The following is a 17,596-nucleotide window of genomic DNA, read 5'->3' on the forward strand; positions in this document are numbered from 1 at the left end:
GAAGATGAAAAGGCATCAAGGGTTTAAGTACAAGCACCGACACTCAGGTAAGACTTTAGGGTTGCTTACACAGTCAAAAAGGAGATCAGTCTGACTGAGGACGTACAACAGGACAAGATCTTGAATACTAAGCCAAGAAAATGAGGCTTAACACGTAAACAGAGTGGGAAGGTGTGGGGTGTGATCAAGAAAAGCACATGATAAAAATGCTTGCAAAAGAGTTGGACTCCTGTGTTCTGGGGACAGTTCAGGACAATTTCAGGAAACAAACATCTTACAAAAGAAGTCAAATTAGTTATAGGTATCAAGTAGACATCAAAAATCTTAGAAAAAATAACTATGTATATACATACACACACACACAAAAAAAAATAGAGAAATACAACTAGTGACAAATAATGAAAAATGATCACCCGTGGTGGGCTATAAACCCTCCCGGCACTTCACAAAGTCTGTTATCAAGCAGTCCGTATATTTTCAACCTTCCTGATCTCAGAAGTACACAGATTTAGTCAAAGTTGATTCCATTACAAGTGATACTTTAATTGTCTTCTCACGCATATGATAATCTGAGTGCACCACTCTGTTATTCACCTGCAAGATAAAAGCACACACCATCCAGAAAAGTGTGAAGCCCTTAGCAAAGGCCTTTGAGGGAACCCCACAGAATGAGAGCAATACCCCTCCAAAATAAATAAACAGTACAAAACCCACCCACCACACAGCCAAAAGCAGGCCCCTCTGTGGGCTCGGGGTCTAGGTACCGTGAGGTAAAGACGTCCCAGTTTTAGGAGTCCACAGACCTGGGACTAGTCTGCACTTTCCCCTGGGTAACTTTAGGCCAAACAGGAGCCCTTTCTGGGCTTTCATGACTTGTGGTAAATGAAGGGCTGGATTCCAGCGCAGCCGACAGCTCTGCCCTGCCAGGATGAGCTGTATGCGCATCCATCCTCTGCCATCTCACTAGCTGAAAGAGCCTTCAAAGGCCACATCGTGCTCATTTTTGGGCCTCGCTTGTCAGCAGCTATTCAGCAAGCTTCACAAATGAAGGGTGTATGGGGCCCTCCCTAATGGTACAACGGGTTAAAGTGCAGCACTAGGAAGCTAGCCACAGCTGCTTCAGCGCAAGTGCAATCCCTGGCCCCAGGGCTGACCCATGTGGCACAGCAGACCTCTCCTGCCTCCCCCGCTGCTCCCCTCAGCAGTGTACTTCATCAGCCTGCCTGTTTCCCTCCCCACTCTCTCTGATGAAGCCTCTCACCCCCTGCACCTCTGACCTGCAGCTGAGTTCTGTATGTACGAATAAATAAATCTTAAAAAACAAACAACCAAAAAAAAAAAAAAAAAGAATGGTGTTCAATAAAGACATAATGAAGTTTGGGTTAGCAAAACAAGTTTTCAATTAGTATTAACTAAGATGGATTTCTACTTACAGTTGGTTAAACTGCCTTTATTATTACAAACTTCTGAGAAACTGATCAACTTTTTCTTAACAAGAGAAGTGCAGCAATAAAAGATTTTTGAGAATTTGGTTGAGATGACTGTCAAAACTGTCTATTGCACCCCACGAAAGGTCACCTTTAATGAGTTGAGTTTTGAGAGTTGTTACGCATTACAATGCATTAACATTAAACCTTTTTTTTTTCTTTTAGAAAATAACAAGTTACCATACATTGGGAGGTGAGGAGCAGCTTATATGTAATTGTGGTGAGGGCACGGACTCTCGAAGCTCTCTGCCTGGGCAGGAATGCCAACTCCGCCACTTACTAGCCTTCCTGCTGTAAAAGGGATGTGGACCCCCAGAACCTACCTGCAGGGTGATGGGAGGCTTAAATGAATTGATTATCTGTACAATGCAAGGAACAGTGGCTGGCAGAGTGAGCAACACAATAAATGTTGATAGATGTCAACTGATAAATGTCACTGAGGAGAAGCCCACAATTCTCACGTGACATTTTAGGGTGCTGTTTGAAAATGTTCACAGCAGGTGCATTAGCTTTAGCATGGATGGAGGCCCCTGTTCACCTGGAATTTACTTACTCTGGTGAAAAAGTCAACAATGTGCCATTTATTTCCATATTTCTTAAAAATGTCAGCCATCGCCTTAATCATCACAGAGCCAGTCCTGGAGTGCCGTAAAGCCACATGATCTACAAAGGGAAAACAAAAGCTCTTTTTAAATTTAACTTTTTACTAATAATGATATTAGTAATAATGTTATAGCACATAGACTAGTGAAAATGGCTGCCAGTTGTTTCATATTTACTATCTTAGTTATTATGATGAACACATCTGTATTACATAATTAAATTGATATAACATCCCAAAGACTTCAGCAAATGTTATCCATCTGGTTATAAATGCAAAAAACTGACATATATAAGGGCAAAAAAACACTGAAGGTCTCAAAGATAGGAAATGGCAGAGTGAACTTTTGAGCCAAGATCTCTCTATGTGAGTCTCAATAATCATATTTATTGAGTGATATTTTGCTAAGAGGTCGGGTCTTCTTGGGAGAAGTAAAGAGTAAGATGCCAAACTACAGATCAGAGACAATGTGTAGGGGAGGTGGAAGGGGAAGTACCAGGACAGGGGTGGGAAGAGCACAAAGAACTATGGTGATGGTGCACAGGTGACTTGGTGGTGGGAATTTCATGGAGAAATCATACATTGTACAAAAATGAAGGATAATGTAATGAATATATTTTTTTTAATTTATTTTTTTTATTTTTTTTAGCAAACTTTTTTTTTTATTTATTACAAAGTTTATTTTTACATCATTTTGCACATTTTTTTTCCATCTCTATTGTAATCCCTGCAGGATGAATATATTTTAAAAATCTTAAAAAAAAAAAGAATAAGATGCCATCAACAACTAGAAATATTTTTTGAAGAAAGATGGGTGGGTTGACAATTTCTCCTTCTATACATTGATTTGCAGGCACAAATGATTTTCTTAACAGCTCTTCTAACTTCACCCTTGGAAGAATGTGTCTCTCATGTCACCTGCTCTCCTCTCTTACCTGGATGGGTGGGATAGATGATAAAATAGTCGCTGAATGTAGGCAGCCTCTTCTTCTCAGATATGTCATCAAAATCCAGGGGCTCATCATCCGTTTCCACACCAGTATCTCTTTTCTCTATATTTGAGGAATGAAAATATAAAAACAATAAATATGCCACTGACTCTGGTAGCCCTTAATAGGTGTCACAGGAAACTTGTCTCTCCACAAGAGATACAGCCGTAAGAGCAACCTAAGGCAGATTTTAGATCCATAAGCTGTGGAATCATACGGATGGTGGAATAATCCTTAGAAGTTGCACAATCCTCTCAGCATCTGAGGGTCCTTATTTACCTCCTGAAGTTAATGATTTGAACCTTCCTCAGCATAATGTAATTATTCTAGCACAAGGAGGTTTCCCTTCCACCTTTTCATTGAAGCTCAGACTTCTTAAGATTGTATCAGGTGCTCTAATTTAAAATAATATATCTATGTATTTTTCTCTTCTCCATCAATGTGGGAATTTCCTAGAAACAGGTTTATTATGGAGAAACCTCTTACCTCCTCTGCAGGCCTGGATTATAAAGATTTTTGGTTTTTCTTGAAGTGCCGGACAATTTTTATTGTTAAACATTTCAAAAATGTCTTCCAAGCTGATTCTTTCACCATTATTCATTTTAATGAAGCCGTTCTCTCCATGGGACATAAGAGTAACAAGGCAACAGCCAATTTCACCTTTCTTTTCATTGAGACCATCACGAAATGATGTTATTTGGCCAAGTAACTCCTATAAAATAGGATAATGTTAGAAAGAGCTAGAGAGGGCCCTCCCTGATGGCACAGCAGCTTAAAGCACAGCACTGAGAAGCTAAAGCCACTTCTGCATGAGTTCAATCCCGCCCTGGCGGTGACCACGTGGCGCGGCAGACCTCTCCTGACCCCCCACTGCTCCCCTCAGCAGTGTACTTTGTAGATCTGCCTGTTCTGCTCCCCAGTCTGTCTCTGGTGAAGCCTCTCACTGCTCCTGAGCCTCTGGCCTGTACCCCAGTTCTATATGCATAAATAAATAAATCTTTAATTAAAAAAAAAAAACAGACAATTGCAAACCAGAGATATCTTACAGGGAAGGAGCACAGAGAAGGATGGGAAGGAAGGAGGGAGGGATGTAGGGACTGTGGCGATGACTGGTGGGTAGGTGAAGTGGGGGACGGGGCAGTAAACATTGCTTTAAAATGAACAATAGGGCCCTCCGTAGTGGTACACCATGTAGAAGCGCAGCACTGTGAAGCTGCCCACAGCCACTGCAGCACGAGTTCGATCCCTGGCCAGGGAGTGACCCACAGGGCACAGCAGACCTCTCCTGACCTGCTCTGCTCCCCTCAGCAGAGGGCTTCGTCAGTCGGCCTGTTCTGCTCCCCCTCTGTCTCATGTAAATCCTCTCACTGCCCTCACACCTCTGCACTGTACCCCAGTTCTGTATGCATAAATAAATAAATCTTTGAAAAAAAGAGCTAGAGATAGGAAACCTATCTCTAGTAGATGGCCCCACTACTAGCAAGCCTAAATCTCTGCCCCAGGGTCTCGGGCATCACTGCCACTTCCCTTATGATTCTCAGAATTGGTATGATTTCTTCTTGTGTTACTGGTTCCTATTTGACAAAAATTGGGGAATTTCTGAATCTCTACCACAAATTCAACAGAATTCTGGAACTCCCCTACCTAAGGACTAACGTACTTACATTTTTGATTCATTAATTTTAATACATAAGAATTATTTCATGGCCCTCCCGGGTGGCGCAGCGGGTTAAAGCACAGCACTGAGAAGCTAAAACCACTTCCGCATGAGTTCAATCCCTGCCTGCCCTGGAGGTGACCACATGTCCCAGCAGACCTCTCCTGACCCGCCCGCTGCTCCCCTCAAAGGTGTACTTTGACGATCTGCCTGCTCTGCTCCCCACTCTGCCTATGGTGAAGCCTCTCACTGCCCCTGCACCTCTGCCTGTACCCCCGTTCTGTATGAATAAATAAGTAAATCTTTAAAAAAAAAGAATTATTTCATAAAGTGATTATCCTCAGTGAGCTAGAGATGCAAGAGAATGAAGAAATGAACACAATGGACACCCCATCGGGTGTCATCATAATCAAGCTCACTACACAGAGAAGCAGGACTGCGGGACCCCCACTCTCAAAGCCGTTTTCCTGCTCCCAAATGCTCTGGCCCATGCCCTTTCTGGACTCACAGCTTGTTCTGGGGTCTCCTGGACTCCCTTTCTTAGGACACCTTTCTGGGTTCCCTCACTCTCTTCAACTGCACACCCTTCTCCTTGACAGAAGCCCAAGAGGCCTCTGCTGGTCTGGAAGGGGAGCTTGGCCCTACCATATACTTAAGATATTTTTTTAACAATGGAAAAACAATCTTAAGATTACAACAGCATTTGCACAGAACAGGCAAGCTAAGGAAGAATCTCATCAGGACAAACAGACTCAGTAGGTCCTGTGTATAGGACAAACAGACTCAATAGTCCCTAGGTACTAAAACCCAATTTTTCCCTTGCTTTAAAAAAAAAAAAAAAAGTAACAAACTTTTGCTATTAATTCAAATATTCCTGGCGGTGCAACTGGTTAAAGCACCACTTTATGAAGCTCTCCCAAGCCACTACAGCATGAGTTCCATCCCCAGCCAGGGAGCTGACCCCCATGGCTGGCAGGCCTCCTCTGACCCGCCCGCTGCTCCCCTCAGCAGTGTACTTTGACGATCTGCCTGTTCTGTTCCCCACTCTGTCTCTGGTGAATCCTCTCACCAGCCCTGCACCTCTGGTCTATACCCCAGCTCTGTATGCATAAATAAATAAACCCAAAAAAAAAGCTCTATAATACAAGCTACAATCTTTCAGTTTGGGGATCAGCGTGTTACCCTTTTGTCAGGATCTATGCAGGACGTCTGTTCAAACTGGCACTGGCCCAGCCACTCCTCCATCAGCACGATGTCCTGCTCAGCGCCTGGCCTGTTTTTCGTCACACACATGAGGAAAGCTTTCCGCTCACCACTCAGGTCGTAGCAGTCCTGTTTGTGAGGAAAATCACACAACGGTGTTTAAGCCAAACTAGTCGGACACCCAATAGTACATGTATATGAAACAACTAGTCTCTCCCCGGATTAATGGTGAGGTTTCTGAGTTCAGACCAGGGGCTCACACGGAGACCTCTCATCAGTCCTGGGGGACAGGGAGACAACTCAATGGATATCTCTTTCAAAGATCTTTCTGAGACTAGGACAAATATGGACTTTTTGAATCTGAATTTTTAACTTTCAAATATAACCTTAACTACCAGGGAAAGGAAAGATGGCAGAGGAAAGCGGCAAATGACAAGGGGCTGGAGCCATCAAAACCCCAAATGTGGGACATTCTAGGGTCACCTGGTTTCTTCAATGAATAAGAAAAAAGGTTAAAGATGAAAGAAATATCATAAATTAAGTCTTAAAGACAAGTCGGTGAAATGCAAGTGGGTAACGGATTCAAACCAAACAACTGGACCAGACTAGGGACAGTGGAGGAAACCAGAATGCTACCACATGTTTGTATTTTAGTGACATTGTGCTTCTTTTGGGGGGAAAAAAATTTCTCAGTGATACATACAAAAGTATTTCTAGGTGAAAGTGATAGGCTATTTGAATTTAAAAATGACTAAGAGTGGAGTGCAGAAGAAACCTGGTCAACATATAATATGCTGTTTATGGAACCAAGCATGTTGGCCTGGAGCTGGGAGCATGATTCCCCAACTCTAGTTGAAAATGACCATAGTAAAACCTTAAAAAGTCTTGCAAAGCAGCAATGTGTGTAATGTAACTACCCAAGGTCATTTACCAGTGGTGCCTGGCCTCCCTTGATTTGTAAAGTGGAACTAGTTCCAGTGCCTGCTTCCTCTGCCTGCGGCTTGTAAAGTAGTTTTGATTGGCGCCATTTAGCTTTTACTCTTTTAACAGAATGGTGGCTAAACTTTCTCCTACTAATCCACGTAGAGTGCTGCAGTAAGAATCAAGATATTTACCAGGTCACCATCCATGCAGTCATAGCTTCTCTTTAGACATTTTCTTGGAATCACTGAATTCATTTTCATGAAAAGAGAATAAAACAGAAAAAGAACATTATATTTTTTTCTCCCCCCCCCTTTTTTTTTAAATCAAGATCAGCTGTTCTTCCAGTTAATAGGAAACCCCTCTCAAAGGATTCAGTTGCCTCTTATGTGTTTTTTTTTTTTTAAAGATTTTTTTATTTATTTATACAGAACTGGGGTAGAGGCCAGAGATGCGGAGGGTGAGAGGATTCTTTAGAGACAGAGTGGGGAGCAGAACAGGCAGATGGAGGAAGTACACTGTTGAGGGGAGCAGCGGGCGGGTCAGGAGAGGTCTGCCACTGCCATGTGGTCACCTCCGGGGCAGGCTGGAATTGAACTCAGGCGGAAGTGGCTTAAGCTTCTTAGTGCTGCGCTTTAACCGGCTGCGCCACCAGGGAGGGCCTGCCTCTTATGTTTTAAGATTCTCCCTCTCGCAAATGAGGTTGGAAACCTAAAACAGAACTCCTTTAAACACATGTCAGGTCCAGGGCAAAGAAAGCTCGAAGCCAGAGAAGAAAAAAACAAGAATGAATTGCCATTACTATACGAGCACTCCTTGAAGAGAAGACCCTGTTTTCAATAAAGGAAAAGAAGAACTAAAGAAACCAGACCGAATTATTTTTTCTTTTATGTAACATAAACTTTAAGTCTTCAATTCAAATATGTATTTACCAGGTGCCTACAGTGTAATGACATGATATTGTGTAGTTTCAATGACTCTGGAGGAAAAGAGAGTACAAGGAAGGGCTCTCCCTGGTGGCCCAAGGAGTTAAGCACAGCGGTAAAAAGCTATTAGTAGCCACTGAAGCTAGAGTTTGATTCCCTGCGGGAGCTGACCCACATGGCTTGGCAGACCTCTCCTGTCCCTCCCACTGCTCCCCTCAGCAGTGCAGTTCAGTCAAGCCACCTGTTCTGTTCCCCCACTGTCTCTGGTGAATCCTCTCAACCCCGCACCTCTGGCCTGTTGTACCCTAGTTCTTGAATGCATAGATAAATAAATCTTTAAAATAAAGTAAAAGTATAAGGGGGAAAAAAAAAACAGTAAACAGCAAGAGAATTCCTGTCTAGTGGGGCAATAACAAAAGTGATACATGAATAACTAAGCCCTAAGACAATGGGTTGAAGGAAGAGAGACTTGATTCCTTGGAGCCAAGGGCAGTATTCTGCCTTCAGGCCATGTGGGTGAGTGATTACAGTTGTTACTCACCACAACTTTTTTTTAAAGAAAGAAAAACAAGGGTAACACACTCAACTAGATAAGATGCTGAGGGCAGAGATCACCAACAATACATTTCAGTGCCTATGATAAAGCCTTCTTGCATCTTTATTGCTGTCTCCTCTCTCTCTCTCTCTCTCACTCGCGTGTGCGCGCACGCGCGGACACACACACACACACACACACACACACACAATTTGGAGGAGGGAGTAGCCCTAACCTCCCTCAACCTGTTACATACTGCATTTCTCGATCATAAGCCACAACTCCCCACATTTATGGCAAACAGTTCATGGTGTGCAAGAAAGTGCCCCCCCACACCCACCCCCTGGAGATGTGGCGGTGAGGATTCCAGCTCAGTTTCTCACCGCAGCATCAAAAACTTCCTCCATAATTATGGGGCGGTACTGGCTTAAAAGTGCACCTAGGCCGGCTACATTAATTGGAGCTCACCCCCAAAATGCGCTGGGAGGCCCTGATGGACTGGACACTCGGATTCCGTGACTGGGAACGGTGACTTTCCCGCCCGATCACACCCGGGCTCCCACCTCCCACCTACAGTTCATCGGCACTTGGGTCCCGCCATACGCGCCCCCTCCTCTCCTCCTCCCGGACGAGTCTAGCCCCCGCCGCTCACCCGGGCAGCGAGTAACCCCTCCCCACCCGCCCGCAAACCCCCGGGGCAGCGGGGCCCCACCTCAGCGCTCCCCCTGGGACGCCCGCTCCGGGATCCCAGTCTCACCGCACCCCAGCCTGGAAATCCCCGCGCTCACCGGCTCGGTCGGCTGCAGGATCGCTCTCCCAGCGCTGCAGCAAGTCCGCGCGGCGAAGCTGCTGCAGCACCTTGGTGACCACGCGAGGCGCGGCGGGCAGGTAGTAGTGCTTGGCCAGGAGCTGCGCCAGCCCTGACGCGCTGTCGCCCTCCAACTCCAGCTGCAGCTGGCTCACCCGCGGCTCCTCGTCCACCGTTTTGAGGATGGCGCGGAAGTTGCGCAGCTCCCGCGGGGACAGCACGCCCAGGGTCTCCAGCAAACGGCTCTGCAGCTCGTCCAGGGCCTGAGGCGCCCGGTGGCCATTGGACCCCCAGCGCGGGCCGCTCCCGGGACTCCCCTCCATCGTCACCCGCAAAGTTTGGCGGTACCCGGGTCTGGGGGCCGACCAGCGATCTCACTTCGCGCGCCACACACGCCTCCTGCTTCTCTTTGTTTTGCAAGCGGGAGGCGTTTCCGCTCTCCTGCAGAAGCGGGGACTGCAGGCCGCGGAGGCCGGGACGAGCCCGCCTATACCCGCGTAGGCCCCGCCCCGCCAGGGCCCCGCCCCCGACGAGCCCCGCCACTGGGCACTGGCTGTTGCCCAGACCTTCGCCTACTTAAACCTTGGAGCCCAGGTCTGGAGAGCTGAGCGGTGCTTTGGGACCTGCAGGGCTCCTCCTTGGTTCTCTAACATGGCTATGGGTTAGAATCACCCAAGAGCTGCCCAGATCACAAGCTAGGATCACTACTTTAGAATCGGGCGGCGGAGGGGGGGGGGAGGTCCAGGAACTTCGGGATTGAAAGATTCTTCAGATGACTCCACTATGCAGCCAAGTCTGAAAACCACCGACCTTAGGACCCTAGCGTGTTTATCAGCTACCTGAACTAATGATTCCCGCAGATGCTGGAAGAAATTGGAAACTGAAATAACACCTAGAGGCTATTGCTTAAAGCCAATTTTTTTTTGGAGCCCAAAGTTTTTGGATGTTGAGATTTGAAAATTTGACGTCAATGTTAGAAATGCACATTGCTAAATCTGTTGGGTGTGTGGAATGGTTATTACCTCGGTGGGCAGAACTCAGCTTTGCAAGTCCCGCCCCGTCTCCCCACCGCACCGCCCCTCTCCCCTCCTCCCCCCAGTCATCTCTGGGTTCCTTGGCTTGGTTGGGCCCTCAGGATCTGACTCATTCTAACTGTGGTTTGCCTCAAAATTACTTTGAACGGCTGGTGGAAGAATCTCAGGATCTCTCTGTTTCTCTGGAGGAAGCAATAAATTCAAAGAAATAGTCTTATCTGCAGTTATTAATTCACTAAATAAATACTTTTATACCTTTTCAAACGTTTCACCTTTTACTGTAGCTTTGGTCTTTCTTGAGTTAAGTGAGAGAGAAAGGGAAGGAGAAAGAAGTGCAGAGGCAACCCTGGGAGGCTGCAACACCCCCCTCCTCATCCCCACCCTGGGAGGCAGCCGACCTGGAAGGCTTGTTTCTTTGCCACTAGCAGGAATTCAGAAAATCAGATCTCTTTGCTTGTGCTTGAACTTTAGCAAACTTGACCTGCACAAAGACTTATGGCTTGGAGATAGTTGCCTTTTTGTTCCAAAACTGTTCAAAGATGGGAGTAAGGGGCTAGGAGATGCAGTTCTTTCCCCTTTTCTATTTCCTGGCACTAGGGGGTTTGACAATACAGCCAGTTTTTACATTGGCCATCCAGGAACAGAGATGCCATCCTGTAGGGAAAATGGAGGTTCAGGCTTTTTTCCCCCTTCCTGCCCAGAGTCTCTATGGCTAATACCTGCAGTCTGGCACTCCTTAGGTTGACAGTGGCTGCCTGGGCTGCCTACTTAATTACCCCCTTGGCGCCCAGGTTGGCAGGGCTAAGTGGTGCTTTGGGGCCTGCAGGGCACCTTCTTGGTTCTCTAACATGGCTATGGGTGAATCACCCCCAAGAGTTGCCCACATCACAAGCTAGGATGACTACTTTAGAATGGTGGTAGTGGTGGGGGGTGGGGAGTAGGGGAGGCAGAGTCCAGGCACTCATGGATTTTAAAATTCTTCAGATGACTCCACTGTGCAGCCAAGTCTGAAAACCACCATCATGTTTATCAGCTACCTGAACTAATGATTCCCCCAGACGCTGGAAGAAATTGGAAACTGAAATAACACCTAGAGGCTATTGCTTAAAGCCAAATATTTTGGAGAAGGGATGACAAAAGCTGAGATCTGTGATAGTACACCCCTGGGTCCAGAGAGCACTAGGTATGCGCGCGTATGTACGTGCACACCTGGGCCTAGGAGGTGCGGGATGAGGCGGAGGCAGTGGGCCACTCCAAGACTACAGAGGACTGGAGACAGAGAGGGAGACCAGGAGAGCGCACAGGTGGAGGGGCCAGGGGCTCCCTGGCCTCCAGAGCCAACTGGGGCCCTGCCTTGCCTGACTGCCTCCCTGCCTGGGTCTGGTTATCTGATTCAGCACTAGAAACCTGTAAAATGACACCAAAAGCTCCAAAATTTTCTTTTCACCTATGAGAAACAAAATGAAGCCACCCACGCCTGGACGGCTGTACAAGGGGCAATGCCACCGATGACCCATCACCCCTGGGCTGGCAGTTGGGGTCGCCACAGGCACTGTCTGCCTGAAGGAACCATGCAAAAGTGTATGGAGACCTAAAATACTGTGGGCGAACGATGCTCTGTCAGAAGATTTCAAGAATACTGTGTATTTTAGGATTTGTGGCTCGATGCCCAATTTGTGATACTAAAAATGCCCAATCTTATACACACTGAGGACTTGACCTGAATAAGATATGTTATATCTCAAAGTTCTATTATATTTTTAAGAGCACACATCTTGGGCAAGAGAATTCTTGCCCAAGAATTGAAAACCTAAATCAAATCATGAAATAATATCATACAAATCCAAAATGAGCAAATCTGAACTCTCAAAATAGCAACAGCTTTCACAAAGATGGCACCAGAAGCAAAAGGAAGTCCCTGCCCCTCCCAAAGTCCAAGCCCAAGCCCAAACTTTGAAGGCCAAGAAAGCAGCGCAGACAAGTGTCTACCACCACACACACACACACACACACACACACACACACACACACTCCAGAGGCAACCCACAAATCCCGGCAGGATGCCCCCGGGAGAAACAAGCCTGACCACTGAGCCACTATCAAATACCCCTCTTGACCACAGAATTAATCATGAAGAAGACAGAAGACAACCACATACTTGTGTTCATGGGGGATGTTTTGAAAGAAAAGTCTATCTTTTGGAGATATACATGGAATATTAACAGATGACATGTCTGGGAGTTATTTCAAAATAATGCAGTTGAGGGGAGGAAGGATGGGGGAAGAGTAATCAAGATTGGCCGAATGTAACCGGGTGAGGGGTACGTGTAGTTTCATTACACTATTCGAACTGGGGTACAGGCCAGATGTGCAGGGGCAATGAGAGGCTTCACTAGAGACAGAGTGGGGAGCAGAACAGGCAGACTGACAAAGTACACTGCTGAGGGGAGCAGCGGGCGGGTCAGGAGAGGTCTGCTGCACAATGTGGTCACCTCCAGCGCAGACAGGGATGGAACTCACGCACGGAAGGGAAGTGGCTTTAGCTTCCTAGTGCTGTGCTTTAACCCAGAGTCACCAGGGAGGGCCTGAATTCATTCTTAAAGCCACAAGCATCCAATAAAAAAGAAAAAGAAGTGAGAACCATCCCCTGAAAAGAAGGGAGAAAAAACTTCACTGATCTTTTTTAGAAGTAACTGTAACACTAGTCCCAAAATGTTGTAAAGTGGTAATTAGAAAGAATTTATCATTTACTTTGCCTTTCCTATAATAGCTGTATTCTAAGGCAATCAACTTGCCTTACTTGACAAAAACAAAGTTCTTTCTTACAAAAGAGTTATAGATAATAAGTACAGATGATGTGATACAATGAGGACATCATTTTTATAACCCTCAATGAAATAACTCATGTTAGCAAAGTTTGTTAATAAAGGTTTGTTTGCAACTTTGCAATCGAGACATTAGGTTGTCTCAACGTGAACCCACTCAAGAATTTTAGCATCAATAAAAATGGGAATTTTATAAACACATGCCTTTTGCAGCAACCTGGATGGAGCTGGAAAGGATCATGCATAGTGAAATAAGCCAAAAAGAAAAGGAAAAATACTGGATGGTTTCACTCATAGCAGGAGTATAAAGGACCAGGGGAGAAAATAATAATAATAATGAACAACTATATACCAGAGACATTTTATGGGAGTGGAGTGGGGAATGAGATCAAAAAAGGTGGGGGGAGAGAAGTGCACTGGACTATGATGGCACACGGGTGATTTGGTGATGGGAAGCCTACGGGGATTACAACTGAGATGGGAAAAGGCACAAAATGATGTAAAAATAAATTGCTATATATATTAAAAAAAAAAAAAACACGGGAATTTTAGCATCAGTAAAAATGGAAGAGCAAGATCCCACGGGCATTCTGGTGCAATGCAATCAGAATTCCACAGCACCAGCTGTGGAGGATTTTGTCTACAGAATAGGGTAAACCTGAACTCAATCAAGTCTTTGGAGGAAACAAGTTTATAGAAAATATGGAGAAACCAATTAAAATCCTAGGAAAATAATTCAGAAAGTAAAACATTTCACACAGGACAACACAGAACCAAATCATGCAGGGGAGGGGTGTTATCCTGGGTTAAAAAAAAATTTTAAACCCAGCCTTTCCCTGGTGGTGCAAGAGGTTAAAGCACCAAATTACGCCACTGCAGCATGAGTTCCATCCCCAGCCAGGGAGGTGACCCACATGGCGTGGCAGACCTCTCCTGACCCACCCACTTCTCCCTTCAGCAGTATATTTCAGCAGATCTGCCTGTTCTGTTCCCCACTTTGTCTCTAGTGAATCCTCTCACCCACCATACCACTGGCCTGTTCCCCAATTCTGTAAACATAAATAAATGAATCTTTTAAGAAAATTTAAAAACCCAATGCTATGTGTGCACCTTGCTTGAATCCTGATTCAAATAAACTGACTATAAAAAATCTTTCTGGGATGGGCCTTCCTGATGGCCTAGGGATTAAGTCTCAGCACTATCACCACAGACGGCACTTGCCAAGGCTGGAATTAGATTCTCAGCCTGGGAGCTAACTCATACAACACTCAGCAGACCTCGCCTGTTTCCCCACTGCTCCCTGTAGCAATGCATTTCAGTGGATCCATCTGTTTGTCTCCCCACTCTGTCTCTAGTGAATCCTCTCACCCCCTGCACCTCTGGCCCTAGTTCTTATATGCATAAATAAATCAATCTTAAAAAAATGAATTTCCTCCTAAAAAAATAAATAAAAAATGTCATCAAGGAAAGAAATAAGTGGGAGAGAACAGAGACACACTAGAGTGGTAAAATCCTGAAAACTAGACAAGCTAAAGTGGTCCAATCCAAGTGATAGGGATGAAGGGGCCCATGTACCCCCATGTACCATCTGCTCTTTGGCTGAAATTGTTGAAAAATTTAATAATACATTCAGGAAAGAGTATTCTGGTAGCTGGACATTCTGCTTCTGTATCTTCTTTTGGGTCAGGCTCAACTAGAGCTTATCTCTAGTGGCCGGTGACTGTTTTCCTGCCTCTAAATAATTTGCTTTAAGTGTGAGGCAGCCAAGAACAGATCAAGTTGCCAAAAAAAAGGGCAATATTTGGAAAGTTAGCTGAAGCACGATAGCCACTTCCTGTCTGAACTTTCATACTCAGTGAGATTGCAGGAGAGAAAAAAACAAGTTCTGGGCACCTGAGGTTTTCTCCAGGGGTACTTGCCCCTGAAGTTGGGGTTTAAAAGCAAATTTCATGTTTACATTAACATTTTTATTTTAGAGAAAATTCTTACCAGTATTTGATCCAAAAGAACAAATGAGGAACACAGAAGAGGTCTCTGGTTCATGAGCCTAGTATAAACCTAGCAAAATTTGCAGTGGGATGGACCCTCAGGTCAGTCTCATCCTGAGGAGCCTTGTCCTGCGGGATGTCACTGGCAGGAGGCCCCAGGGAGACCCTAAACTTACTTTAAATTTAGGCAAACCACTAACCATAATATAGTGTGTTATGAGTTGACTTATGTCCCTCAGAAAGCTATATGGACTCCTAACCCTCAGATCCTATAAATGTGACCTTATTTGGAAACAGGGTCTTTGACAAATAATCAAGCTGGGGTCATAATGGATTGGCCTGGGTCCTAATCCAGTAATAGGTGTCCCAAAAGAAGACAAAACTTGGACACAAACACAAACACGGGGGAGAAGTCACTGTGAACAGGGAGACAGAGTTTGGAGTGATGAATGCCAAAGTATCTACAAGAAGCTGGAGACAGGATCAGAGTACAGCCTGCAGTCACCTTGATTTCAGACTTGTAGGCTCCAGAAAGGTAAGAGAATAAATTGTCCTTAGATGCCATCCAGTTTGCTGTCATCTGTTGCAGCAGCTCCAGGGAATAAATATAATGTGCTAGAAACCTTTGTTCATTTTATCCTCCCCACCACTCTAGAAGACAGGAAAGCTTACCCTCCCCATTTCCCAGGCACAACTTCAAGTGTGTCAAATAAGTGGAGAGCCAAAATTTCCTTCTGGGTTGCCTGGGATGACAGGCCACATTCCTAACCACTGGACCAAACATACCCCCTTCTGCTGTTTGGATGAAATGAAGACCCTTTCCTAAGTTTTAAAGTTTATTTTAAAAGTCACTAGAATGACTATAATAAATAAAACAGACAATGATCAGTGTTAAGGATGTGGAGAAATCAGAACCCTCATACACTGCTGCTGAGAATGCAGGTCACACAAGAAGCTATGCAACGATTCCAGCATAAACAAACAGGGCAGGGGCCTCCCTGGCAGGGCAAAAAGCACAGCACCATGGGCCACAGCAGTGCAAGTTAGATGCCCGGCCAGGGAGGTGACCCACATGGTGCAGCAGACCCCTCCTGTCTCACCTGCTGCTCCCCTTAGCAATGTATTACAGTAGATCAATCTGCCTGTTCTGCTCCCTACTCTGTCTCTGGTGGGTCCTCTCACTCCCACATTTCTGGCCTGTACCCAAGATCTATGGGTACATAGATCTTATGTATGCATAAATAAATAAATCTTTAAAAAAAAAAATCAGGCTTTAAAACTGATTAAGTCAAAGGACTTAATGAGAGTTCTCTAAAAGATATGCAAATGGCCTGCTGTAAAGTTATCGGGGATATGCAAATCAAAAATACAACTGGACTCCACCACACCCAGCAGGATGGCTAAATAAAAGATAAAAAATAGGGATGGGGAGGACAGGGAACCCTCCCAGACTGCTGGTATAAACGCTTTGGAAAACAGTATCAAAATCACTTACCTTTTATAAGTAATTTTGGCTGTGGAATAGTTAAACTTTGGATTACCACATGATCTAGAAACTCCACTCCTAGGCATATACACAAGAGAAGTGAAAATATATGTTCATAGATGTATTATGCATAAGAATCAAAAGGTAGCTCAAATATTCCTCAACTGACAAATGGTTGAAATATGGTATAGGGGTACAAAAGGTGACTTTGGCCATGAAAGAGTACTAAACATGCCGCATCACAAACCTCAGAAACAGAAGTGAAAGAAACAGTAAGTGTTCGAAAACAGAAGTGAAACAAGACACTAGATCCTGACTCCATTTACATGAATCATACAGATGCAAATATATAGATGAAAGGCCTCACTGATTGCCTGGGGCTGGAAAGGGATTAATTATAAATGATGATGCCATGTGGAAGAGGCTGATGGTTGGGAGATGTGGGGAGGAGACAAGTGGGTGAAGGTCAAAGTCACTAACTTCCAGTTCAAAATAAGCAGGACTGGGGCTGTAACGTACATTTTGATGTTACCCAGAGAGTTTACAATACAAACTTACATTAGCAGGACAAACACTTAGAGTTACTTACAGCTGTTTGGGCAAGGCCAGGTGCCCATTCCATCCCAAATTGGTTAAAAGCAACTAAGGAGCAAAGGACCCTAACATTAACTTGGGTTCATTAACATCCACTATTCAATGAGATTCCCACCCACGGTGGGTGGAGGGAGGATGGCCCTCTCAGATCTACTGAGGAAAGATCTACTGGAGTAAGCCACACTGTGCCTGAGCAACCAAGATCCCCAACCTGCCACCCTCCCCCCAATACCTGTTCTAGTATCAATAATCCTATACAAAACCTTACTCCCTTTAGAAAGGGAAAAGTTACTTTGAGAGTCATCCCTCAGTCTCCTACTTGGTTGTAGTAAAGTCCCATTGCCACAATCTTCCACTTTGTCTTTGTGTTCAGGTAACAGAGTAGTTAACAACACTGCACTGCATGTCCTCAGTGTCTGCTGAGGTTTTTGGCAACTGAGCAAAGCCTTTAATGCTGTGGGATGGGTTTCTCTTCTCCTTGTCCGTGATATAATCAAAAGATGTTGAAGGAAATGACTTTACTGGGAGATGCACCATATCTG

General features: G+C 45.1%; 1 protein-coding gene across 1 annotated transcript; it reads right to left on the bottom strand.

Moving 5' to 3' along the window:
• Nucleotides 1-362: 362 nt before the first annotated feature.
• On the bottom strand, nt 363-9,557 carry LOC101629444 (caspase-14-like). Its single transcript, XM_012735048.1, has 7 exons — nt 9,108-9,557; nt 7,053-7,105; nt 5,917-6,066; nt 3,564-3,789; nt 3,024-3,140; nt 2,041-2,150; nt 363-594 (listed from the first exon to the last, which is right to left on the bottom strand). Exons 1-7 carry the CDS (start codon nt 9,448-9,450, stop codon nt 493-495), a joined length of 1,101 nt encoding a protein of 366 aa, XP_012590502.1. The 5' UTR covers nt 9,451-9,557; the 3' UTR covers nt 363-492.
• Between the last annotated feature and the right edge of the window lie 8,039 nt (nt 9,558-17,596).

This window comes from Condylura cristata, unplaced genomic scaffold, assembly GCF_000260355.1.
Source record: "Condylura cristata isolate star-nosed mole 26May11 unplaced genomic scaffold, ConCri1.0 scaffold00004, whole genome shotgun sequence".
Taxonomy (NCBI): Eukaryota; Metazoa; Chordata; class Mammalia; order Eulipotyphla; family Talpidae; genus Condylura; species Condylura cristata.

Coding starts and splice junctions, on each gene's coding strand:
- LOC101629444 (XM_012735048.1), bottom strand. CDS start 9,450: ATGGAGGGGAGTCCCGGGAGCGGCCCGCGCTGGGGGTCCAATGGCCAC. Junction 3,790..5,916: donor GCATAGATCCTGACAAAAGG/GTAACACGCTGA, acceptor CCTATTTTATAG/GAGTTACTTGGCCAAATAAC. Junction 2,151..3,023: donor CATCTATCCCACCCATCCAG/GTAAGAGAGGAG, acceptor TTCCCTTTGTAG/ATCATGTGGCTTTACGGCAC.